The 18,795-nt window shown below is 69.6% G+C and overlaps 9 protein-coding genes across 9 annotated transcripts; 5 read left to right on the top strand and 4 right to left on the bottom strand.

The window, feature by feature from the left end:
* Window positions 1-183: 183 nt before the first annotated feature.
* MICPUCDRAFT_61182 (uncharacterized protein) lies at window positions 184-1,019 on the top strand. The gene has a single exon (XM_003054819.1). It carries the CDS (start codon window positions 217-219, stop codon window positions 889-891), a length of 675 nt encoding a protein of 224 aa, XP_003054865.1. The 5' UTR covers window positions 184-216; the 3' UTR covers window positions 892-1,019.
* A 120-nt stretch (window positions 1,020-1,139) lies between these two features.
* MICPUCDRAFT_5931 (uncharacterized protein) lies at window positions 1,140-1,682 on the bottom strand (the record flags this gene model as incomplete). Its single annotated transcript, XM_003055360.1, has 1 exon — window positions 1,140-1,682. A coding segment is annotated over one exon (543 nt), but the record flags the coding sequence as incomplete, so codon positions are not given.
* Window positions 1,683-4,298: 2,616 nt separating this feature from the next.
* On the bottom strand, window positions 4,299-6,282 carry MICPUCDRAFT_61184 (uncharacterized protein; the record flags this gene model as incomplete). Its single annotated transcript, XM_003055361.1, has 1 exon — window positions 4,299-6,282. A coding segment is annotated over one exon (1,984 nt), but the record flags the coding sequence as incomplete, so codon positions are not given.
* A 1,608-nt stretch (window positions 6,283-7,890) lies between these two features.
* MICPUCDRAFT_50000 (uncharacterized protein) lies at window positions 7,891-10,872 on the top strand (the record flags this gene model as incomplete). The annotated part of the gene is made up of 2 exons (XM_003054820.1): window positions 7,891-9,727; window positions 9,872-10,872. 2 exons carry the CDS (start codon window positions 7,891-7,893, stop codon window positions 10,870-10,872), a joined length of 2,838 nt encoding a protein of 945 aa, XP_003054866.1.
* Window positions 10,873-10,941: 69 nt separating this feature from the next.
* MICPUCDRAFT_50001 (uncharacterized protein) lies at window positions 10,942-11,778 on the bottom strand (the record flags this gene model as incomplete). Its single annotated transcript, XM_003055362.1, has 1 exon — window positions 10,942-11,778. The coding sequence occupies one exon, from the start codon at window positions 11,776-11,778 to the stop codon at window positions 10,942-10,944; it is 837 nt and encodes a 278-aa protein (XP_003055408.1).
* A 1,971-nt stretch (window positions 11,779-13,749) lies between these two features.
* Window positions 13,750-14,226, bottom strand: MICPUCDRAFT_13078 (uncharacterized protein; the record flags this gene model as incomplete). The annotated part of the gene is made up of 1 exon (XM_003055363.1): window positions 13,750-14,226. A coding segment is annotated over one exon (477 nt), but the record flags the coding sequence as incomplete, so codon positions are not given.
* A 246-nt stretch (window positions 14,227-14,472) lies between these two features.
* Window positions 14,473-15,624, top strand: MICPUCDRAFT_30685 (uncharacterized protein). The gene is made up of 2 exons (XM_003054821.1): window positions 14,473-14,523; window positions 14,991-15,624. Exons 1-2 carry the CDS (start codon window positions 14,521-14,523, stop codon window positions 15,441-15,443), a joined length of 456 nt encoding a protein of 151 aa, XP_003054867.1. The 5' UTR covers window positions 14,473-14,520; the 3' UTR covers window positions 15,444-15,624.
* A 452-nt stretch (window positions 15,625-16,076) lies between these two features.
* MICPUCDRAFT_3522 (uncharacterized protein) lies at window positions 16,077-17,235 on the top strand (the record flags this gene model as incomplete). Its single annotated transcript, XM_003054822.1, has 2 exons — window positions 16,077-16,607; window positions 16,789-17,235. Coding segments are annotated over 2 exons (978 nt in total), but the record flags the coding sequence as incomplete, so codon positions are not given.
* Window positions 17,236-17,638: 403 nt separating this feature from the next.
* Window positions 17,639-18,715, top strand: MICPUCDRAFT_50005 (uncharacterized protein; the record flags this gene model as incomplete). The annotated part of the gene is made up of 1 exon (XM_003054823.1): window positions 17,639-18,715. The coding sequence occupies one exon, from the start codon at window positions 17,639-17,641 to the stop codon at window positions 18,713-18,715; it is 1,077 nt and encodes a 358-aa protein (XP_003054869.1).
* Between the last annotated feature and the right edge of the window lie 80 nt (window positions 18,716-18,795).

Below are 18,795 nucleotides of genomic sequence, written 5' to 3' on the forward strand. Positions count from 1 at the left end.
GGGACCGGAAGCGCGATGCGCGCGGCGGCCATCGAACGAACGACGAGTGGGGTGCGCGCCAGATGCCGTGCGGCGGCGCGACGGTCGCGCGGATGGATAATGGCGCCGGCGCGGCGCCGCAAAAAAACTTTTTCTTGAGTTTTTCTTCAAGCGCGCCCAGATCTCGAATCTAGTCGTTCGCCGCGCGCGGACCACCCCCGAACCTCGCTCCGCACGATGAGCAACGGCAGCTTCGGCCAGGCCGCGCCCTCGAGCGGCGGCGGCGGCGGCACGTTCAGCGACGACGTCGACCGGCTCTTCTCCGCGGCGGAAGTCCGCGAGGGCGGCCTCGCGGGCGCGCGCGACGATCTCGACTGGAACACCCTGGACGAGTCCGTGTGGCGCACGCTCAAGCGCGACGTGGACCGCGTCGCGTCCAACACGCTGCTCGTCCTGAACCCCATGCGCGTCGCGCGCGACCCCACGCGCCCGATGCGCGAGTGGGACCTGTGGGGGCCGCTCGTCTTCGTCCTGCTGTTGGGCGTGTGCCTGTCGCACGGCGACGGCGACGACGCGAGCACGGTGTTCAGCGTCGTGTTCGCCACCGTCGCGTTCGGCGCGGTGGCGCTCACGATGAACGTGCTGCTCCTCGGCGGGCACATCATCTTCCTGCAGGCTATATCGCTGTTGGGGTACTGCCTCGTGCCGCTGAACGTCGCGGTGTTTCTGATGTTTATCTCCGAGAACGTCGTCTGGAGGACGCTGCTGGTGTGCGGCGCGGTGGCGTGGAGCTCGTGGGCGAGCGTGCCGTTCGTGTCCGCGGCGGTGCCCGCGGCGAGACGCGCGCTCGCGGTGTACCCGGTGATCTTGTTCTTGATATCGCTCGGGGTGCTCGCGGCGGTGAGCGCGTGACTGGAGGAGGGGTCGGAGACGGGACGGGGCGAGACTATTCGCGCATATATTAGGACGTAGGTAGGCGACGACGCGGCGTGGTTTAGAACACGCGTCGCGATGATAATGAAAATTTCCTAGGTACTCTTAGGGAACGAACGACAGCTCTCCCTCCCTCCTCTCGTCGCTCCCGTCCGTCAGTCCATGTACCCGATGACGCCGGCCATGTAGATCCACAGCGACAGCAGCGCGAGCGCCGCGGACGCGAACAGGCACCACACGCCGCCGGTCACGACCGCCGACGCCGCGGCGCTCCCGTCGGCGAGTCCCATCCACGCCGTCCCGTCCCTCACGCCGAGCAACACGCTGATCGCGACGAGCTGCGTCGCGGTCTTCCACTTCCCGTACGAGTTCACCGCGACGGCGCCGTGCGCTTCGCCGCCGGCCGCGGCCGCCCACTCGCGAATCGCGCTCATCGTGATCTCGCGACCGATGATGATCGTCGCCGGCGCCGCCACCTGCCACGCGGGAACGCCCGCGGGTGGGATCGTGCAGAGCAACACCAACGCCGCGGCGACCATGAGCTTGTCCGCGACCGGGTCTAGGAACGCGCCGAACGACGACACGAGGTTCAGCTTCCGCGCGAGGTACCCGTCCGCCCAGTCCGTGACGGCGGCGGCGACGAAGATGACGCAGCACGTCGGGCACACCCACGCGCCGCGCGCGTAGAAGATCGCGGTGACGACCGGCACCGCGGCGACGCGCACGAGCGTGAGCCAGGTCGGGAGGTTGATCTTCAGGCTGCCCGAGCGCTTCACGGCGGTTTCCGGCGGCGCGTCCGCCTCGCCCGCGGCGGCGGCGGCGACGACGACGGGACGCGCGCGAGACGCGCGGCGCGCGAGGGATCGATCTATCGACGCCCTCGACGCGGGCGACGCGGACGCCGCGCGGGGAGGCGCGAGCGACGCGCGTCCCACCCGGGTGGAGACGCGTCGGACGACGCGCGCGGCCGCGGGCGTCGCGCGAGGTGCGGCCGCGCGCTGCGAGCGCGAGGTGACCGCGAGCGTCGCGCGCGTGGGGAGGGCGAGCATGGCGCCGCGCGAGAGTGGGCAGCAGAGCTATCTTCCACCTTCTTCCGTCGTCCGGGCTGATGAGTCAGACGCGCTCACGCCAAGGGCGCGATAGCGGAGCGATCAAAGCAGGCTAATGAACGGGGAATTTGATACCAGAAGGACGTGCACGCAGGGCTAAGTTGGGTGAAAACGTCCGCGGCGATGCTTTCGACACGGCGGATGAAGGATAAAACCAGAATTTTCTTCCTGCTATTGCAATCTACGAAAGTACGAAGGTACGGAAGTACTTCCGTACGCGCTTCACTCACTCCCCTCGCGACGAGACCACGTCCGCCGGGGAGTCCACATCCAGACCGCTCGAGCGAATCGCGAACGGGGACGGCGACCCGCCCGACCCCGGGGACGCGCGCGACCGCGCGCGCGGGATCGGCGACGGACTCGGCGACGACGAAACCCCCGCGCCGCCGCCGCCGCCGCCGCCGCCGCCGCCGCCGCCGCGGTCGCCGGACGACCCCCCTCTCAGTCCGCTCAACCCGAGCGGCGGCCGCAGCAGCCGCTGCAGCGCGTCGCCGCGGTCCGCGGACCCTCGGAAGAGCCCCGGAGAAGAGCCCCCGCGGCCGCTCAGACCGGGCGACAGCGACGGCGACGGCGACGACGACGCCGCGCGCATCCGCGCCGTGAGCTCCTCCTGCTGCTTCCTCACCCACGCCCTCGACGTCTCCGCTTCCACGCGCGCGGCGTGAAGCTCGTCCGCGACCTTCTTCCTCTCCGTCATCGCGGCCTCTCTGAGTTCTTTGCTTCGGCGGTCCTGCTCCAGCGCCGCTCGCGTCGCCGCCTCCGCGATCTCCGCCTCGGCGAGAATTTTCGCGCGGCGCAGTTCCAACGCGTCGTTCTCTTCCCTCACGCGTCGCTCCCGCGCGGCGAGCTCCTCGTCCAACTTGGCCTTTTGCGTCGCCGCGACGGCTCGCGCTTCTTCAACGACCGCCGCGGCAGCCTCCGCGACGCGCCTCTCGGCCGCGAGCCGCTCCATGGACTGCTTCGTCTCCGCCTCGAGCGCCTTCGCCTTCGCCGCGGCTCTCTTCGCTTTCTCCGCGTCCTCCGCCACCTTCTCCGCCGCCGCCGCGAGCTCCGCCCGGCGCTTCGAGAGCTCCTCCTGCCTCTGGAGCTCCTCCGCGTCGTGCCGCGACTTGGCCTGAACGAGCTCCGCCTGGTGCTTGTGCGCCTCCGCGGCCGCGGCTTGCGCCTCCGCGAGCATGCGGTCCGCCTCGGCTTTCGCCCAGACGGCTTCCGCCTTGGCGCGCGCGGCGTCCGCCCTCGCCCGCTCAGCCTCCGCGCGCGCGGAGAGCGTTCCGGGGGAGTCCGGCATCGCGGCCGCGTGCGCGGTCGTGGGCGTGTTCGTCGGCGCCGCGGGGAGCGCGCCGACGGGCGTCAGCGCGATCGGCGACGGCGCCGGGTCGCCGGGGGTCAACACCGCGCCGGCGACGGCGACCGGCTGCGCCGCGAGCCGCCGCCGCTCGGCGAGCTGCTGCTGCGCCGCGAGCTGTTGCCGCTGCGCCGCCAGTCTCTGCGCCTCGAACTGCGCCTTCTGTGTCTCCAGCGCGCGTCTCTGCGCCTCGAGCGCCTCGCGCTCCAGCTGCAGCGCCGCGTCTCGCTCCTGCTCCGCGCGCGCGCGTCGGCGGAGAAACTTTTCGCTCTTCTCCCTCTCGACGTTCCGCGCGTCCATCTCCACCGCCTGCGTCATCGACCGCAGCGCATCCTGCTGCTCTCTGATCTGCTCGAGCTGTTGCGCCGCGATCTGCGACTGGATCGGCGACGGCGCGCGATCGGCGAGGGAGGGCGACGGCGACAGCCTCGCGACTTGCGACGCGGCGATGGCGGCGCCCTCTCTCAGCGCCTCGAGCGTCGCGCGGTCCATCTCCACGCGCCGTTCCTCTTCGTGCAGCGCGCGCTCGCGCGCGTCGAGCTCGCGCGCGCGCGCGTCCGACTCCGAGGTCCTCCGCGAGCTCGAGTTCGAGACCGGCGGCGCGCCCGAGAGCGGCCGCGGCGGCAGCCGCGGGCTCTCGCGGTGAATCGGCGACGCGAACCCTCCGCCGCCGCCGCCGCCGCCGCCGCCGTCCGCGCCGGGGTCGTCGTCCCCGCGGTGGCGCGACGGCGAAGGCGACGCCGCCGCCGCCGCCGCCGCGCCCTTTGTCGCGCTCTCGTGCTCGCGCCTGCGAAGCGCGACGTCGCGGTCCTCTAACCCGCGCACCTTATCCATGAGACTATCCCGCAGTTCGTTCGCCGCGCGTTTCATCGCCCGCGCGTCGTTCGCCGCGGACTCGACGTCGCGCCGCGTCTGATCGAACGCCCGCCGCGCGTGCTCGAAGTCGTCCATGTCGTCCCCGAGTTGTTTACGATCCATCGCGAGCTGCTCGGACTTGGTCTCGAGCTCGAGGAGCCGCGCGGAGGTTTCCTCGGAGGCGTACTCCGCGGCGTCGCGAATTTCCCTCGCGGCGCGGCGCTCCTCCGCCGCCGCCGCGCGTTCGCTCGCGAGCGCCGCCGCGGCTTTGGAGAGGCACAGCGCCCACTTCTGCAGCGCGGTCTCGCGCTGAATCAACCCCGCGCGCATCTTCCCGATCGTGTTCGCGAAGAAGTCCTGCCCCGCGTCGTCCGAGTCGGAGACGTTTTGAGGGACGACGTTGGTAAACGCCGCCGCCGCCGCCGCCGCGTCCTCGGCCTCTTGCGACAGGGGGTGCGCGCTCTGCGGGATCGACCCGCTCAGGAGCTCCGCGACTTCGTTCTGCAACAGCCGCCACGATTCGTTCAGCTTCTTTTCGCGCTCGCTCAGCGCGTCGTCCGCTTCCGCGAGGCTGACGACCGCGCGCCGCGCGCGATCGAGCGTCTTTTGCGCGTCGTCCAACGCGAGCGCGCGCTCCGCGATGGCGGCTTCGCGCTCCCCCGCGGTTCTCTCCCACTGCCCCGCGGCGAGCAGCGTCCCCTCCGCGGCGGCGGCTTTCCTGTTCGCCGCCGCCTCGCGCTCCTCCGCGGCGCGCTCTCGGACCGTCAGCTCGGCGATGCGACGCTCGAGCTCGGCGCGCGTCGTCTCCGCCTTGGCCGTCGCCGCGGACGCCTTGTCCTCGCGGTCTCTCAAGTCGACGAGCGCCTCTCTCAGCTCGAGCTCCCGGCGGTCGAGGTGCTTGATCCGCTCGCGCGTCTCGTCCCTCGTCGCCGCCGCGGCTCGGTTGATCCCCTCGGCCTCGCCGCGGAGCTTCGCCGCGGCCTTCGCGTCCTCGTCCGCGACGTGCTTCAGCCTCTCCGCCTCCGCGCGCGCTTCGTCGACGTGATGGCGTTCTTTCCGTAAGAGCTCTTGCTCCGTCGTGATCTCCGTCATCGTCTCCCTGCGGAGGGACTCCACCTTGAGGCGCTCCGCGGCGATATCCGCGGCGTTCTCTCTGCGCGCAGCCTCGCAGCGGTTCTTCTCCTCGCTCACCTCCGCCATCGCCTCGCGTCGGATTTGATCCGCCTTGTCGCGTTCGTCGTGCGTCTCCTTCAGCGCCGCCCTGCGCGCGTTCGCGACTTCGTCCAGCGACTTTCGCTTCGTCTCCTTCACCTCGAGGAGGTCTCTCTGCTTCAGCGCGGTCGACTCTCGGCGCGCCGCTTCGACTTCCGCGAGCGCGTCTCTTCGGATCTTTTCGCTCTCCGCGTTCGCGTCGTTTCGGAGCCGCTCCACCTCCGCGCGTTCTCTTTTCAAAATCGCCGCCGCCTCCTCCGCCGTCTTCGCGCTCTTCTTCACCTCCTCCTCGAGCGCAGTCTCGCGTCGCTTCACCTCGATCGCCCACTTTCGCAGAGACTCCTCGGTGTCGTGCGCGCGCTTGCGAGCTTCCGCGTCCGCTTCTTTGACCTTGGATTCGTATTCGTTCTGGAGATCTTTCCGGAGCCGCGTCGCCGCGAGCTCGAGCTCCGAGACGTGCTTCTCTTGCTTCTCGACGTCCTTCCTGCGCGCGTCCAGCGCTTGCGCGCGCGCGACGAGCGCGTCGCGCTCCCTCGTCGTCTCCTCCAACGCCGCGCGCGCGATCTCGTTCTGCTCCGCGGCCGCTCTCTTCGCGTTGAGCGCCTCTTGCTCCGCGAACGCAGCCTTATTGTTCGCCGCCGCGACTCTCTCTCGCGCGGCTTCAACCTCCTCGCGGTGCGCTTCCATCTTCGCCTCCATCGCCGCGGCCTGGTCCTCGTACCCGCGCGACATCGTCTTGAGCGCTTCGATCTTCTCCTCGACGTCCGCGACCGCGGCGGCGTGCTCCTGCGCCGCTTGGTTTCGCTCGTTCAGACGCGCGACCTGCTCGCTCTCGCGAATCTCGCGCATCTCCGCGATCTCGTTCTCGATCGCCGCCGCCACCTGATCCCGCTCGAGCTTGATCTCGTGGAGCTGATCCCTCGCGGTCGCGAACTCCGCCTGCGCGCGCGCGGTGTCCTTCGTCAGCGTCGCCACCTCGCGCTTCACGCCCGCCTTGAACGCGCTCGCTTCCTCTCGCGCTTTGCTCAACGCGTCCGCGGCGTCCGCCTTTTCCGTCGCGAGCCGCTCCAGCTCGCCCCGCGACTCGAGCACCAACCGCTGGACGTGCTTCAGCTCCGCGAGCGCGGTCCGCCGCGACTCCTCGCCCTCGAGCGCGAGCTTCTTCCGGTCCGCATCGAGTCGCGCGGCCGCGAGGAGGTCGCGCTCGTCGAGCTCCTGCTCGCGCCGCGCCGCGCTTCGGCTCGCGTCGGCGCGCTCTGAGGCGACAAACGTCGGGAACGTCGAGTTGAAAGGCGTCAGAAGCGGAGTTGAAAGGCCTTCGTCGAGGCGCGTCGGGATTGAAACGAGCGAGGGGTCGGCGGAGAGACACGACACGCGCGCCGGGTGGACGAGTCCTCAAGGATCGGCGTGCACAACGCGGACGCGGTCGCGTGGGGACCGGCCGGCGTGAAAAGAAAACGCGCCTTCGTCGACGCGCGCGCGCTCGCGCGCCGCCGCGTCCCTCGCGCGCTCCGCGGCCGCGGCGACGCGGTCCGACGCCGCGGACTTGTCCGCCGCGAGTTTCAGCGCCTCCGACGCGCGCTTCTCGCGCTCGACGAGGCGCTGCTCGCGGTCGCGCAGCGCGCGTTCTTCCTTGGCGCACGCGCGCTCGAGCCGCTCCTCCCCGTCGGAGACGGCGCGCTCGCGCGCGTCGACTCTCCGCTCGCGCTCGCGCAGCGTCGCGGAGGACTCCAGCGGGTCGCGCTCGGCGGCGAGCGCGGGGGGCACGTCCCAGCCGTTGCGTCCGAGCGGCGCGAGCCTCGGCCCGCGCGACGACGCCGCGGACGTCGACGACGGCGACGGCGACGGCGACGGCGACGGCGACGAGATGCCGCTGATGACGCTGCCTCGAGATATCAGCAGCGCCGCGCCGGATCGGTCCGCGGGGGAGGGCGCGTGTTGTCGGGGAGGCGCCGCGCCGGTGACGCTCCCCGCCGCGGACGGCGGATCGCTTCGCGGGTCGCGATTCATCCGCGCGAACGACGGCGTCGCGTGCTCGTCGCCCATGGCGCGACGATCCGGCGCGACGCGCGACGGTCGATCGATCGAGAGACGCGCGTGCTCAATTGGCGAACGAATTCGACGCGTCGACGAGCGACGACCTCGCGCGCTCGCCGCGGCGCGCTCCTCCGACGACGCCCTCGCCCTCGCTCGACGCGCTCTCACGACGCCGCTGCCGACGTGAACGCGTCCTACGGTCGCAGCGCACGCGCACTCGCGGTGCGACGCGCAGTGGCGGGAGCTCGAAAACCAAATGCCCGCTCAGGCAAACGTCTCGATCGCGACGACAGACGACGAGAAAAGCAGTTGACCCTAGACCCGATCAAAGTTACCTATCAAACAGGCCTTCCCCGAAAGGTAAACATTTTCTCTTGACCCTGATTCGTCGACGTACGTCCCAGTCGATCCCGCGCCGGCATGGCGTCCGACGCCGACGCCGCCGCCGAGGCGGCGGTCCACGACGACGGCGGCGGCGACGACGACGTGGACGAGGAGGAGGAGGCGCGCGTGCGCGCCGTCGTCCCGTCTCTGTCCTCCCCCGACGCCGCGACGCGCGCGACCGCGGCGGAGTCCCTGCTCGACGGCGCGTCGTCGCCGATGTCGTGGGCGCGAGCGCTCGCGCGATGCGACGCGATCGTGCCACTCCTCGCGCTCGTGCAAGCTGTCAAGCGCGACGTCCACGACGGCATGCGACCGATCGAGTGCGCCGAAAACTCCGACGCGGTGATCGCCGCGGGCGACGCCGCGTTGCTCGTCCTCGCGGAGGTTGCGAACGTCGCCGCGCAGATGCTCGCGGAGGAGGGGTGGGACGTCGCGCGTTGCGACGACGAGGAGCGCGCGGTTTTCGTGGACGAGCGGTCGGGGATGTCGCAGGTCGCACCGCCGGCGTTGGCGTCCACCGCGAACGACGCGATCGCGGCGGTGATCGTCGAGACGCTCACGCTCGTGACGCCGCTGCGGTGTCCTGACGCGTCGACGACGGAGCCGCGATGGCCGGTGCGCGTGCTGAGTCACTCGCCGGCGACGGCGACGGCGGACGGAGAGTCAGCGCGCGCGAGTCTCAGCGTCCTGGACTGCGCGCTCGAGGAGGGCGACGCGGGAGACGTCACGAGGGTCATGGTGCGAGGACCGTGGACAGGGAGCGACGGCGACGTCGACGGCGAGGTCGATCCCTCGGAGCCGCCGGGGACGGCGCTCGACGGGTGGTCGGACGCCGCCGCCGCCGCCGCGCTCGCGCTGCGATTGGCCGCGAGCGCGTCCGCGTCAGCACCCGCGTCGGCACCCGGTGCCGAGCCGTCGCCGTCGCCGCCGCCGCCGCGGCGGGTCTTGGTGTGCGGATTGCGCTGCGGGTCCATCGCCGCGTACCTCGCGTCGCGCGGCGCGGAGATCCGCGTGGACGTCCTCGAGCCGGATGCGCGCGTCGCGGACGCCGCGAGGGAGCACTTCAACCTCGACTTCGACGACGAGCGGTGGGACGATCTCACGGAGTCAGGGCGCGCGGCGCGGCTGGCGACGCCGCCGAAGGCGGGTCGGGCGCGGGTGTGGAGCGGGGTCTCGATGGAGGCGTTCGCGGCCGCGGCGAAGGCGAGCGTCGGGGGTGGATTTTTCGCCGTGTTATCCACGCCGGGGACGCAGAGATTCGACGCTCTGCTCGCGGCCAAGGCGAGCGCGAGCGTCGCGACGTTCGTAAAGCTGGTGCGGAGCTTGTTGAACGAAGACGACGGCGTCGCCGTTCTCGCGGAGAACGACGGCGAAACCTTGGGCGCGATGGCCGTCGCGTCCGCGGGGTGTTTCGGCGCCGACGCGGTCGTCGCCGCGCGAGAGGACGACGACGAGTCGAATTCAAACGCGAACGCCGAGCCGCCGTCCGCGAAGCGCGCGAAGACCGACGCCGACGGCGCGTTCGCCGCGGCGTTCGCCGCGCCGCGCGGGGGCGTGGTCGTCGCGGTGACGACGACGAACCCCGCGGGCCTCGGCGACGTCGCAACGTTCTTCTCCCGAGCCGCGTGGGCGCGCGTCGTCGCGCGGCTCGCCCCGGCGCCGTTCGCCGTCGACGTCGCCGAGCGACTGGGATCGAGCGCGTCCAAGGTGGCGAGGGTGTCGTTCCGCGCCGCGGCCGACGACGCCGACGAGGCCGCCGAGGCCGCCGAGGCCGCGGTCGCGGTCGCGTCGGTCGTCCCGGAACGCGCGCGCGCGGCCGCGGCCGCGAACGCGGGCAACGCGGGGTGGGATCTCTTCGGCGGCGGCGACGGCGGTGAGACTGCTCCCCGTACGGCCCCGTTCGCGTGGTGCACGTCGTTCCTTAAGGACTTTTCCCGTCGTCACTCTTCACCCGCGCTTCCCTTTCAACGTTTGACCGCGAAGACGTTCGACTGACCGATCGCTTCACCCACTCAAGAGTCGCCGCCGTCGCCGCCGCCGCCGGACGTCGGCTCCGCCGCGTACTGGACCGGCGTGATGGGACTGCCGGTCGGGGGCGGCGCCGCGCGCGCGCCGGCGCCGGCGGCGCGCGCGTCGACCGCGGCCGCCGCCGCGACAGCGAAGGACGCGGCGGCGGTGCGCGAGGACGGCTACGCGTGGGGCGACCGCGCGTGCGACGCCGACGACGCGCGCAAATTGTCGGACGCGGTGTCGAAGCTCGTCGCCGCCGGGTGGCCGCCCGCGTGCGTGTTCCTGAGCGATCTCGCGTGGGAGGTCACCGGGAAGCTGTGGGACCGCGCGGCCGCGATCTTGGGCGGGGACGACGAGGACGAGATCGTCTTGGAGCCTTCGCTCGCCGCGTTTAAGCTCGACGCCGCGGCGGGGAAAGCGGGACGGCGGTACGTCGGGAATAATTTCGGACAGCCGCATCGGGACTACACGTTCGAAGACGTCTACGGCGACGGCGCCGCCGGCGGTCCCGCCGCGCCCATCGCGCCGCCGCTGCCGAACGTTCTGAGCGTATGGATGCCCATCGTGGACGTGACGCTGGACAACGGGTGCGTGTACGTCGTCCCGAAGCGCGCGGACCCGGGCGGCGGCGCCGGCGAGTCCGACGCCGCCGCGCCAAAATTCGATCGCGCCGCCGTCGTGCCGCTCGCGCCCGCGCCCGCGGGGACGTTCTTCGCGTGGGCGGGGAACACCGTGCACTGGGGGTCGGGGTGCGCGGAGAAGGCGGCGGCGGCGCCGCGCGAGAGCCTCGCGTTCGTGTTTCGAAGGAAGAGCGCGCGATGCGACCGCCGCGCGGAGCCGCTGACGCGCGCGGCGTGCGCGTGCGCGCGTCTCGACGACGGCCGACGCGGGCCGCCGCTCCCGGCGCGGCTGAAGATCGTCCAGCACGCGATGACGTGCTTCGAGCACTGGTACGGCGACACCGCGGCGACGCGCGCGAAGTTGACGCCCAGTCAGACGACGAACTAGATGAGGGTAGCGGCGCGCGTAGTTAATATGGATGTTACCTAAGGTTGCGAGTTGAGCGTCGCGTCGCTTCTACTCCTCGCGACGTATCGAAGGGATCTGTCGCCCGAGCTCGCGCGCGAGCGCGGCGACGTCGACGACGTAGTCGCCGCCTCGCAGCGCGTTCGCGACCGCGCCGACGAACCGCGACAGGAGCGCGCGTCGGTACAAGTCCCTCGCGACGATATGATCCGCGGTCGGTTCTCTTCTCCCCGCGCGGTCGCGGTCCGTCCCGTCCTCGCCGTCCTTCGTCCTCCACTGCCCGCCCGTCTCTTTGCCTTCGAGGACGAGTCGGACGAGGCGAGGGAATCTCCCCGCGTCCTCGGAGAACTCGTCCACGGCGAAGATCTCCGGCACGACCGCGTCGGTGAGCTTCTTCCCGTCCGCCTTGAGAAGCGGCGCGAACGCGGGGTCGGTCTCCGCGAGCGTCGCGCGCGTCCCTCTCCACAACTCCGACCGCTCGGCGTAGTCCATCGCGATCCACTTCGACTCGAGCGACGCGATCACGTCGTCGTCCGCGTCCATCCCGCCGCGTATCGTCCCGAGCCCGATCGCGTGCTGCGTCTTCAGCATCTCGCGCGCTTTCGCCAGCTCCGGGTTCGCCTCCATCTTCCTCACGGCCTCGCTGAGTTCCGCTTCTCTCCTCGCGAGGCGCGAGTACTTCCCCTTGCCTCCGTACCACATCGCCGCGGTCGACATCATGACGAGCACGACGCCGCAGAGGAACGCCTTGAGGAGGTTCAGGTAGAGCCTGAACTCGTCGGCGCGCTTCTTTCTTCGGATCGCGGCGGCTTTCTCCTTCGTCGCGGTGGCATCGGAGGCGGCGTCTGTCGACGCCGAGGCGCGTTGCTGGCGTCGACGCGCGCCCATGTTTACTGTCGTCGGATCTGATCGTGCGTCCGTTTAGTTTCGTCGGAAAATGTAACACTCTTTCCGAGTGTGTACCTCTACTGCTACTCAACTCTTATCGCCGCCCTCGCGCTTCACCACCGCGGTCGCGAACGACGGGTGATGCTTGTGCGTCAACTCCACCGCCATCCCCGGCATGGCCGCCAGCTTGCACGCGGTCGCGTTCGCCACGGCGCACGTCATCACGCCCGAGACGTCCGCCGCCTGCGTCGACCCCGGAGGGATCAGACCGGTCGCCGTCAGCTGCTTCGTCTTCCGGGAGACTTCGGCGAAGTACTTCGCCGCCGCGGTCAACATCTCCTGCGGCGTGTGCGGCGTGTTCACGTAGTCGTGGTACTCTTGGTACGTCAGCGGGCCCGGATCGGCGCACGCGTGCATGAACCCGAACCTCTGCCAGAAGTTCTGCTCCGGGTCCGTGAAGTCTGAGCCAGCCGTCGGACGCTTCACCTTCCCAACCTTATCCATCGCGGTGATCAACGTGACTAAGCCGCCGCACATCGTCTTCTGGAACTCCAAGACGAAGTGTTCCATCTGGACTCGAAGCTGCGCGGCGCCGCCGTCGCCTTCGAACGCCGCCGCGTCGCCCCCCGCCTTCCCGCCGCGTTTTTCCTTTTTCGCCTTCTTGCCGTCCTTCTCTCTCTTCTCGAGGGGACGCTCCGCGCGTTGCCGCTTCCACGCGTTCGCTTCCTCGATCAAACACGCGTTCGCGCTGTCTAAGTGATCGCACAGGTTGTGCATGAGGTACTCCGTGTACCAGTAAATCATCCCGAGCTCGTGCGGGAGGTACAGCTCGAGCTCGTGACCCAGGCTCAGGTGCGTGATCTCCACGCGCGCCATCATGGAAATCGTCCACCGCGCCATCGCGCTCTTCGGCCACGCCGATCTCGCGAGCGCGCGCGCGGCGTCGCAGTCGTTCGTCTCAGCGTACGCGTCGAGGTATCGCTCGATCGCCCCGGAGTCGTCCGCCGCGATCGCGGGCTCGACGAGAAGGTTCCATTCGCCCAGGCACCGTCGCGCCCGTCGACGCAAGCGCGACCGGTTCGAGCAGTACGCGCGAAGAAGGAAATCCACCGGCCGCCAAACCTTCGCGAGGAAGACCTTCAGCGCCGCGTCCTCCTCCTCGCCGCCTCCGCTCTTTCCGCCGCTCCCTTCCCCCGAATCCCCGGTCCCGCCGAGGTCGTCGTCCACCTCGATCGTCGTCAGGTCGATCGCCGGCGGAGGCGCGCTTCCGCAGAGCCACGCGCTCCGCAAGACGCAGTCCCCCGACCGACGCCCCATCACCGTCCCCTGGCCGTCCCTCAACACGATCGCCGCGATGAACGACCGCGCGACGATCCCGGGCTTCGCGTCCGAGATGGTGCTCAGCATCGCTATCAACTCGTGCAGCGCGACGTCGCCGCGGACGCGCAAGTCGAGGACGTCGCACGCCCTCAGCAGCTCGCCGACGAAGCTCGCGAAGTGGTCGAAGGCGCCCGCGCGCGAGAACGGCTTCACGACCCTCGGGGGATGCGGACCTAACCGTCGCGCGTTCACGTCTCGGTCGAAACCTAATCCTCTCGTGTTCCAGTCGAGCTTCCCGCCGCGAAACGCCTCGCCAAAGTCCGTTTTCTCATCGTTCGCGTCGCCGCTCGAAGGCGGCGCCCGCGTCGACGCCCTCATCGACTCCAGAAGCGTCGCCGCGAGCGTCAGCTTCTTCCTCGCGTTCGCCGCGTCGTCCGCGGTGACGTCCGCCTTGATCATGTCCCGAAGCGCGCAGTGCAGCGCGATGCGAAACCGCACGCGCGTCAGCAGCGCGTCCGTCGTCGCGCCCCCCGCGCGCGTCGACGTCAGCCATCGCTCCGCGGCTTTCAGCGCGCGCAGCGTCTCGTCCGGCTTGGTCGGATCCCCCATCGCCGCGGCGCCGACGTCGTACCCCGCGACGTGCGCGTTGAAGTCCTCTTCCTCCCACACGTCGCCCAAGCTCACGGCGTTCCGGACCGTCGCGACGTCGCTCCGCACGGCGTCGAAGTACGCGCGCGTCACCGGCGAGGACGACGCCTCGAGGCGGTCGAAGTCGTGCATGTACAGGCACGTGTATATCGACACCGCGAGGGACTGGCCGGAGTGCCACGTCGCCTCGCACGCGAGGAGCGCGTCGAAGACGTAGATTTGCTCCTCGTCGGTCAGCTCCAGCGGCGCGCGCCCCGCGGCGACGAGCTTCTCGGACGTCTGGAACGGCGGCGCCAGACCGTCCATGCCGCCCTCGACGCCGACGTCCATCTTTCGATCGCCCACGGTGATCGCGGACATGGACGCGAACAGGTCGAACGTCGCGCCGTGGACGAGCTCGCCGCTGGTCATCCTCGTCGTCGCCGCCGCGAGGACGTCGTCCACGGGGACCCACGACGGTCCCATCGCGCGCGGCGGTCGTTCGTCGTCGCCGCGACGGTCGTTGTGCCGTGCTTCCGACTGCCGAGCCGAACTTTTCGACGCGGAAGTGACTCGTCGGATGCCGAGTCGCGCTCATCGCGACGAGATCGGTCAAAACTCACGGTTGATAGGCAAAGAACTGACTGGGGATTCGCGATCAAGGGAAAACGCTCGACCGATCAGCTGAGCGTGTGTTCATTCAGCTAAAACTCCGTCCATCGCGCTTCGCGCGCCCTCTTTTACTCGCGCAGCGCGAACTCTCGCCGCCGCAGAGTACCAAAGGAATCTTTCATCATGGTGCGCGTCGCGCCTCGTTCACTTCCGCGCCTCGTCGCGCGATCGCGCGCTCGGCTCGCTCGCGCGGACCGACGCGCGGAGCGATGGGAGGGATGAAAAACCTGCCAGCGAACGCGCGCGGCGGAACGCGCGAAATCGCGTTCCGCGCGCCTCGCTCGTCGGCAGCCCTCCGTCCGCGCGTCGTCTTCGACCGCGCGCGATGTCTCCGACGCGAATCGCGTCGCGCGTCGAGCGCGTCCCGCGTCGCGTCGCCGCCATCGCGCGCTTTTCGCGCGTCCCGCCGACGTGAAATCTTTTTTAGGGTTTGCGCTTCACGTCGCGGACGCGAGGCTGTGTGATCGACGCGGCGGTCCGCGTCGCGCGCGCGTCGCGATCCGCCCTCTCCCTCGCGCGCGTCGACCACCACGGCCACCACCACTGCGGACCGTCGACTCACCGCCTCGACCCCTCGCTCTCGTCTCTCTCAGGGTGGCGAAGAAGATGCCCTCATCGCCGAGGCGCCCAAGAAGCGCACGTTCCGCAAGTTTCAGTTCCGCGGCGTCGACCTCGACCAGCTTCTCGACATGAAGACGGACAAGCTCGTGGATCTCTTCCGCGCGCGCATCCGTCGTCGTTTCAAGCGCGGCCTCAAGAGGAAGCCGATGGCGCTCGTGAAGAAGCTCCGCAAGGCGAAGAAGGAGGCGTCGGGCGGCGAGAAGCCGGAGACGGTGCGCACGCACCTGCGCAACATGGTCATCGTCCCCGAGATGATCGGCTCCGTCGTCGGCGTGTACAACGGCAAGACGTTCGTGACGGTCGAGATCAAGCCGGAGATGATCGGGCACTACCTCGCGGAGTTCTCCATCACGTACAGGCCGGTGAACCACGGGCGTCCCGGTATCGGCGCGTCCGCGTCCGCGCGCTTCATCCCGCTCAAGTAAAGAAAGGTTTCTTGAGGATGGAGCGAAGGTTTCGTCGAGAGCGAGGGCGAAGTCGCGCGCGTAGGGTGGTGTTGGGGTCGTCTCGCGCGCGCGTCGCGGGATGCGGCGCGCGGGCGGGGCGGCAAAATCATGGCGGTCACGAGGAGTAGCGTGTGTTTGTAACATCGTTCCTCTCGCCTTGCCTCGATCGCCCGTCTGTCGCCCTGAAACTGGCCACTGCCACGAGTGTGCAGCTCGCTGTGAGAGGTACCGGCCGGACTCGCACGTAAGAGTCCATGCGCGTACTCGTACTCTATGGGTTTTTAGTCTGAATCGAATGAGCGCAACTTGGACAGAGTCCGTGACGTCGACGCGTGCGCGCCTCGCGCACTCTTCGAGCGCGCGGTCGCACGCCAACGCCGCTTTCCCGTCGTCATGCCCGCGCTCGCGTCCGCCGCGACGACCCCGGCGGCGTCGTCTTCTCCGGCGTCGTCCGCGTCCGCGTCCGTCGGCCGGGTCCGCGCTTCGAGCGCGTCGCCGCGCGTCTCGGCCTCTTCCGCGAAACGCCGCGACGAACGCGTCGTCGTCGTTCGCGGATCTGAGCCGCGACGCCGCGCCGACGGCGTCGTCGCCGCCGCGACGTCCTCCACCTCCTCGTCCAGCTCCCCCACGGACGCGTTCGCCGCGCTCGAGGCTCTGCTCACCGCGGCGTCGGAGTCGAGCGGCCCGTCCTCCGCGCGCGGATGGAAGGAGCTCGAGGGCGCGTGGGTCCTTCCCCCGCCGAACGGCCGCGCCGCCGTCGGCGTCGTGCACTTCATCGGCGGCGCGTTCGTCGGCGCGTCGCCGCAGCTGACGTACCGTCTCCTCCTCGAGTCGCTCTCCGCGCGCGGCGACCTGACGATCGTCGCGACGCCGTACGCCATCGGATTCGATCACCTTCGCCTCGCGGACGAGATTCAATTCGTCTTCGACCGATGCGTCCGATCCTTAGGGAAAGAGTACGACACCCTGCCCGTGTACGGCGTCGGGCACAGCATGGGCGCGCTGATGCACGCGCTCATAGGCTCGAGGTACAAGCTCCCAGACCGCGTCGGGAACGTGCTGATATCGTTCAATAACAAGCCCGCGACGGACGCGGTGCCGCTGTTCACGCCCGTCGTCGCGCCGGGGCTTCAGGCGCGTTCTGTACACTGGTTCCCATACGACCCCGTTCGCGTGGTGAACGCCGTTTCTTAAGGACTTTTCCCGGCGCATCTCTCCGCCCAGGGTCCCTCGCTTTCAATCCCGACACACCTCGATGCCTTTCAACTTCAACTGACGCCTTTCAACTCCACCTCGACGTTCGCTCGTATGGAACGACCCTCAGAACCTCTCGCCGCTGTTCAACGGCATCTCGTCGTCGCCGTTGCGCGCGCCCGCGCGCGCGATCGACGCGTCTCTGCGCGCGCGAGCGCCGCCGGTGGTCAGGGAGTTGCTGCCGGTGCTGGACCAGCTCGAGCCGGTGTTTTTGGAGGTGGCCAACGGCGCGAACGAGTTCGTGCCAAAGCCGGACGACAGCAAGGACCTCGTGCGCAAGTACTACGCGGTGAAGCGTAACTTACTCCTGCGCTTCCGCGACGACACGATCGACGAGACGGGGGTCTTGGCGTCGACGCTGACGGACGGCGCCGCCATCTCGGAGAGCCTGGACCTGAGCGTGAAGAGCCTCGCGGGCGACCACGTGCGGCCGTGTCGGCAGGACGTCGGCGCGGACGTGCCCCCGGAGCTCGCGTCTCCGCTGATCGAGACCGGGAACCTCATCAGCGGCGTCGCGGACATGTTCGGAATCACGCCGGACGACACCGGGAACCCCGCGATGAACCCGCTCGGGGCGCTTCGAAGCGGGTTCGAGGCGGCGAAGGCGGAGGCGGTGAGCGCGGTGACGGGCGGCGGCGACGCGGCGGCGGAGATGCGGTCGCTCGCGGACGACATCTTGGCGTGGATGCTGCCGGGGTACTCGCCGCCGGTCGCGGGCGCGGACGGAGGCGGGGTGGAGGACGCGGCGGGTGGGGTGACGGAGGGGGTGATCGTCGAGCCGCCGGCGAGCATGGCGTCGTGACGACGAGCGAACAGAGGGCGCGATAGAAACAAAAATCCTTTCGTGACTAAACTCAGAATTGAACTTCACGCCAGCTGCGTGCCAGCGGCAACGCCAGTCTCGCGCCGCGCCGAGCGCGATGCGTAACGTCCTCCTTCTCTTCGCCGTCCTCGCGGCGTGCGCGCTCTTCGCGCCGTCCGCCGACGCGCAGCAGATCATGCAAGCGCCGTTGGACGCGCCCTCCGACGCGCCTCTGTTCGCGGGAGGCAAGGACGTGTTCGGAAGGACCCCGCGATGCCGCGCGTGTCACGCGATCGTGAACGCGCTTCACATGAGGCTCACGCCGCGGCTCGAGGAGCTCAAGCGGAAAGAGGAGAAGCGAAAGTTGGGCACCGGGAGCGCGGCGAGGAAGATCGAGTACGGCGTCTACGGAGACCTGATCGAGACCCAGGTCGGGTCCGTGTGCTCCGCGGGGGACCTGTGGCGGGACCGCGTCGTTCGAAAGGAGTGCGAGAAGATCATGAACCACGAGGACGAGATCGTCGGGATCTACAACAAGTGGCTGAAGAAAGGCGCGCCGGGGAAGGGCGAGGGCGGGTGGAACTGGAACTGGGAGATGTGCCACAGAGCCACGGAGGCGTGCCCGGAGGAGCTCGCGATGCACGAGCTCGAGGAGTTCGACGACGACGGCGCCGGCGAGGCGTCGGAGCGGCGGTACCGCTCCGAGCAGACGCCCGAGCGCGGGCACGAGACGGACGGGATGCTCACCGTCACCGCGGGGTCGTACTACGACGTCGTCGTCAAGGACCCCGCGGTGAACTTCCTCGTGTACACCGCGTTCCCGGACCCGGACGGCGAGCACGCGGAGTTCCACGCGTCGATCGCGCCCGCGCTCGCGGCGACGCAAAAACTCTTCGACGACGCCGGGCTCGGAGACGTCTTCAAGATCGGGATGGTGAACGCGGACAACAACGACGTCCCGCCGCCGTACGGGATGGTGACGAAGACCCCGAGCGTGTGTTTGTACCCCGCGAACAACAAAGGATGGCCGCGGTATAACACGGAGTTGAACGACGGTCGGTTGACGCCGTTCGACGTGTTGTTCTTCGTCGGAAACACCGCGAGCGAGACGGTGGCGGCGAAGGCGCGCGAGCTCATGAAGACGACGCCGGACGACGTGTTGCGTCGCAAGTCGTGGGATCACGACGAGCTGTAGAGAGAGGTTTGACGCGCGGGGGTAGGGTGCGGCGTATTTTCATAAGTATTTTACAGTACGCGCGCGGAAGGTGAGTCCGT

Source organism: Micromonas pusilla (assembly GCF_000151265.4).
Source record: "Micromonas pusilla CCMP1545 genomic scaffold MICPUCscaffold_1, whole genome shotgun sequence".
In the NCBI taxonomy this organism is placed as follows: Eukaryota; Viridiplantae; Chlorophyta; class Mamiellophyceae; order Mamiellales; family Mamiellaceae; genus Micromonas; species Micromonas pusilla.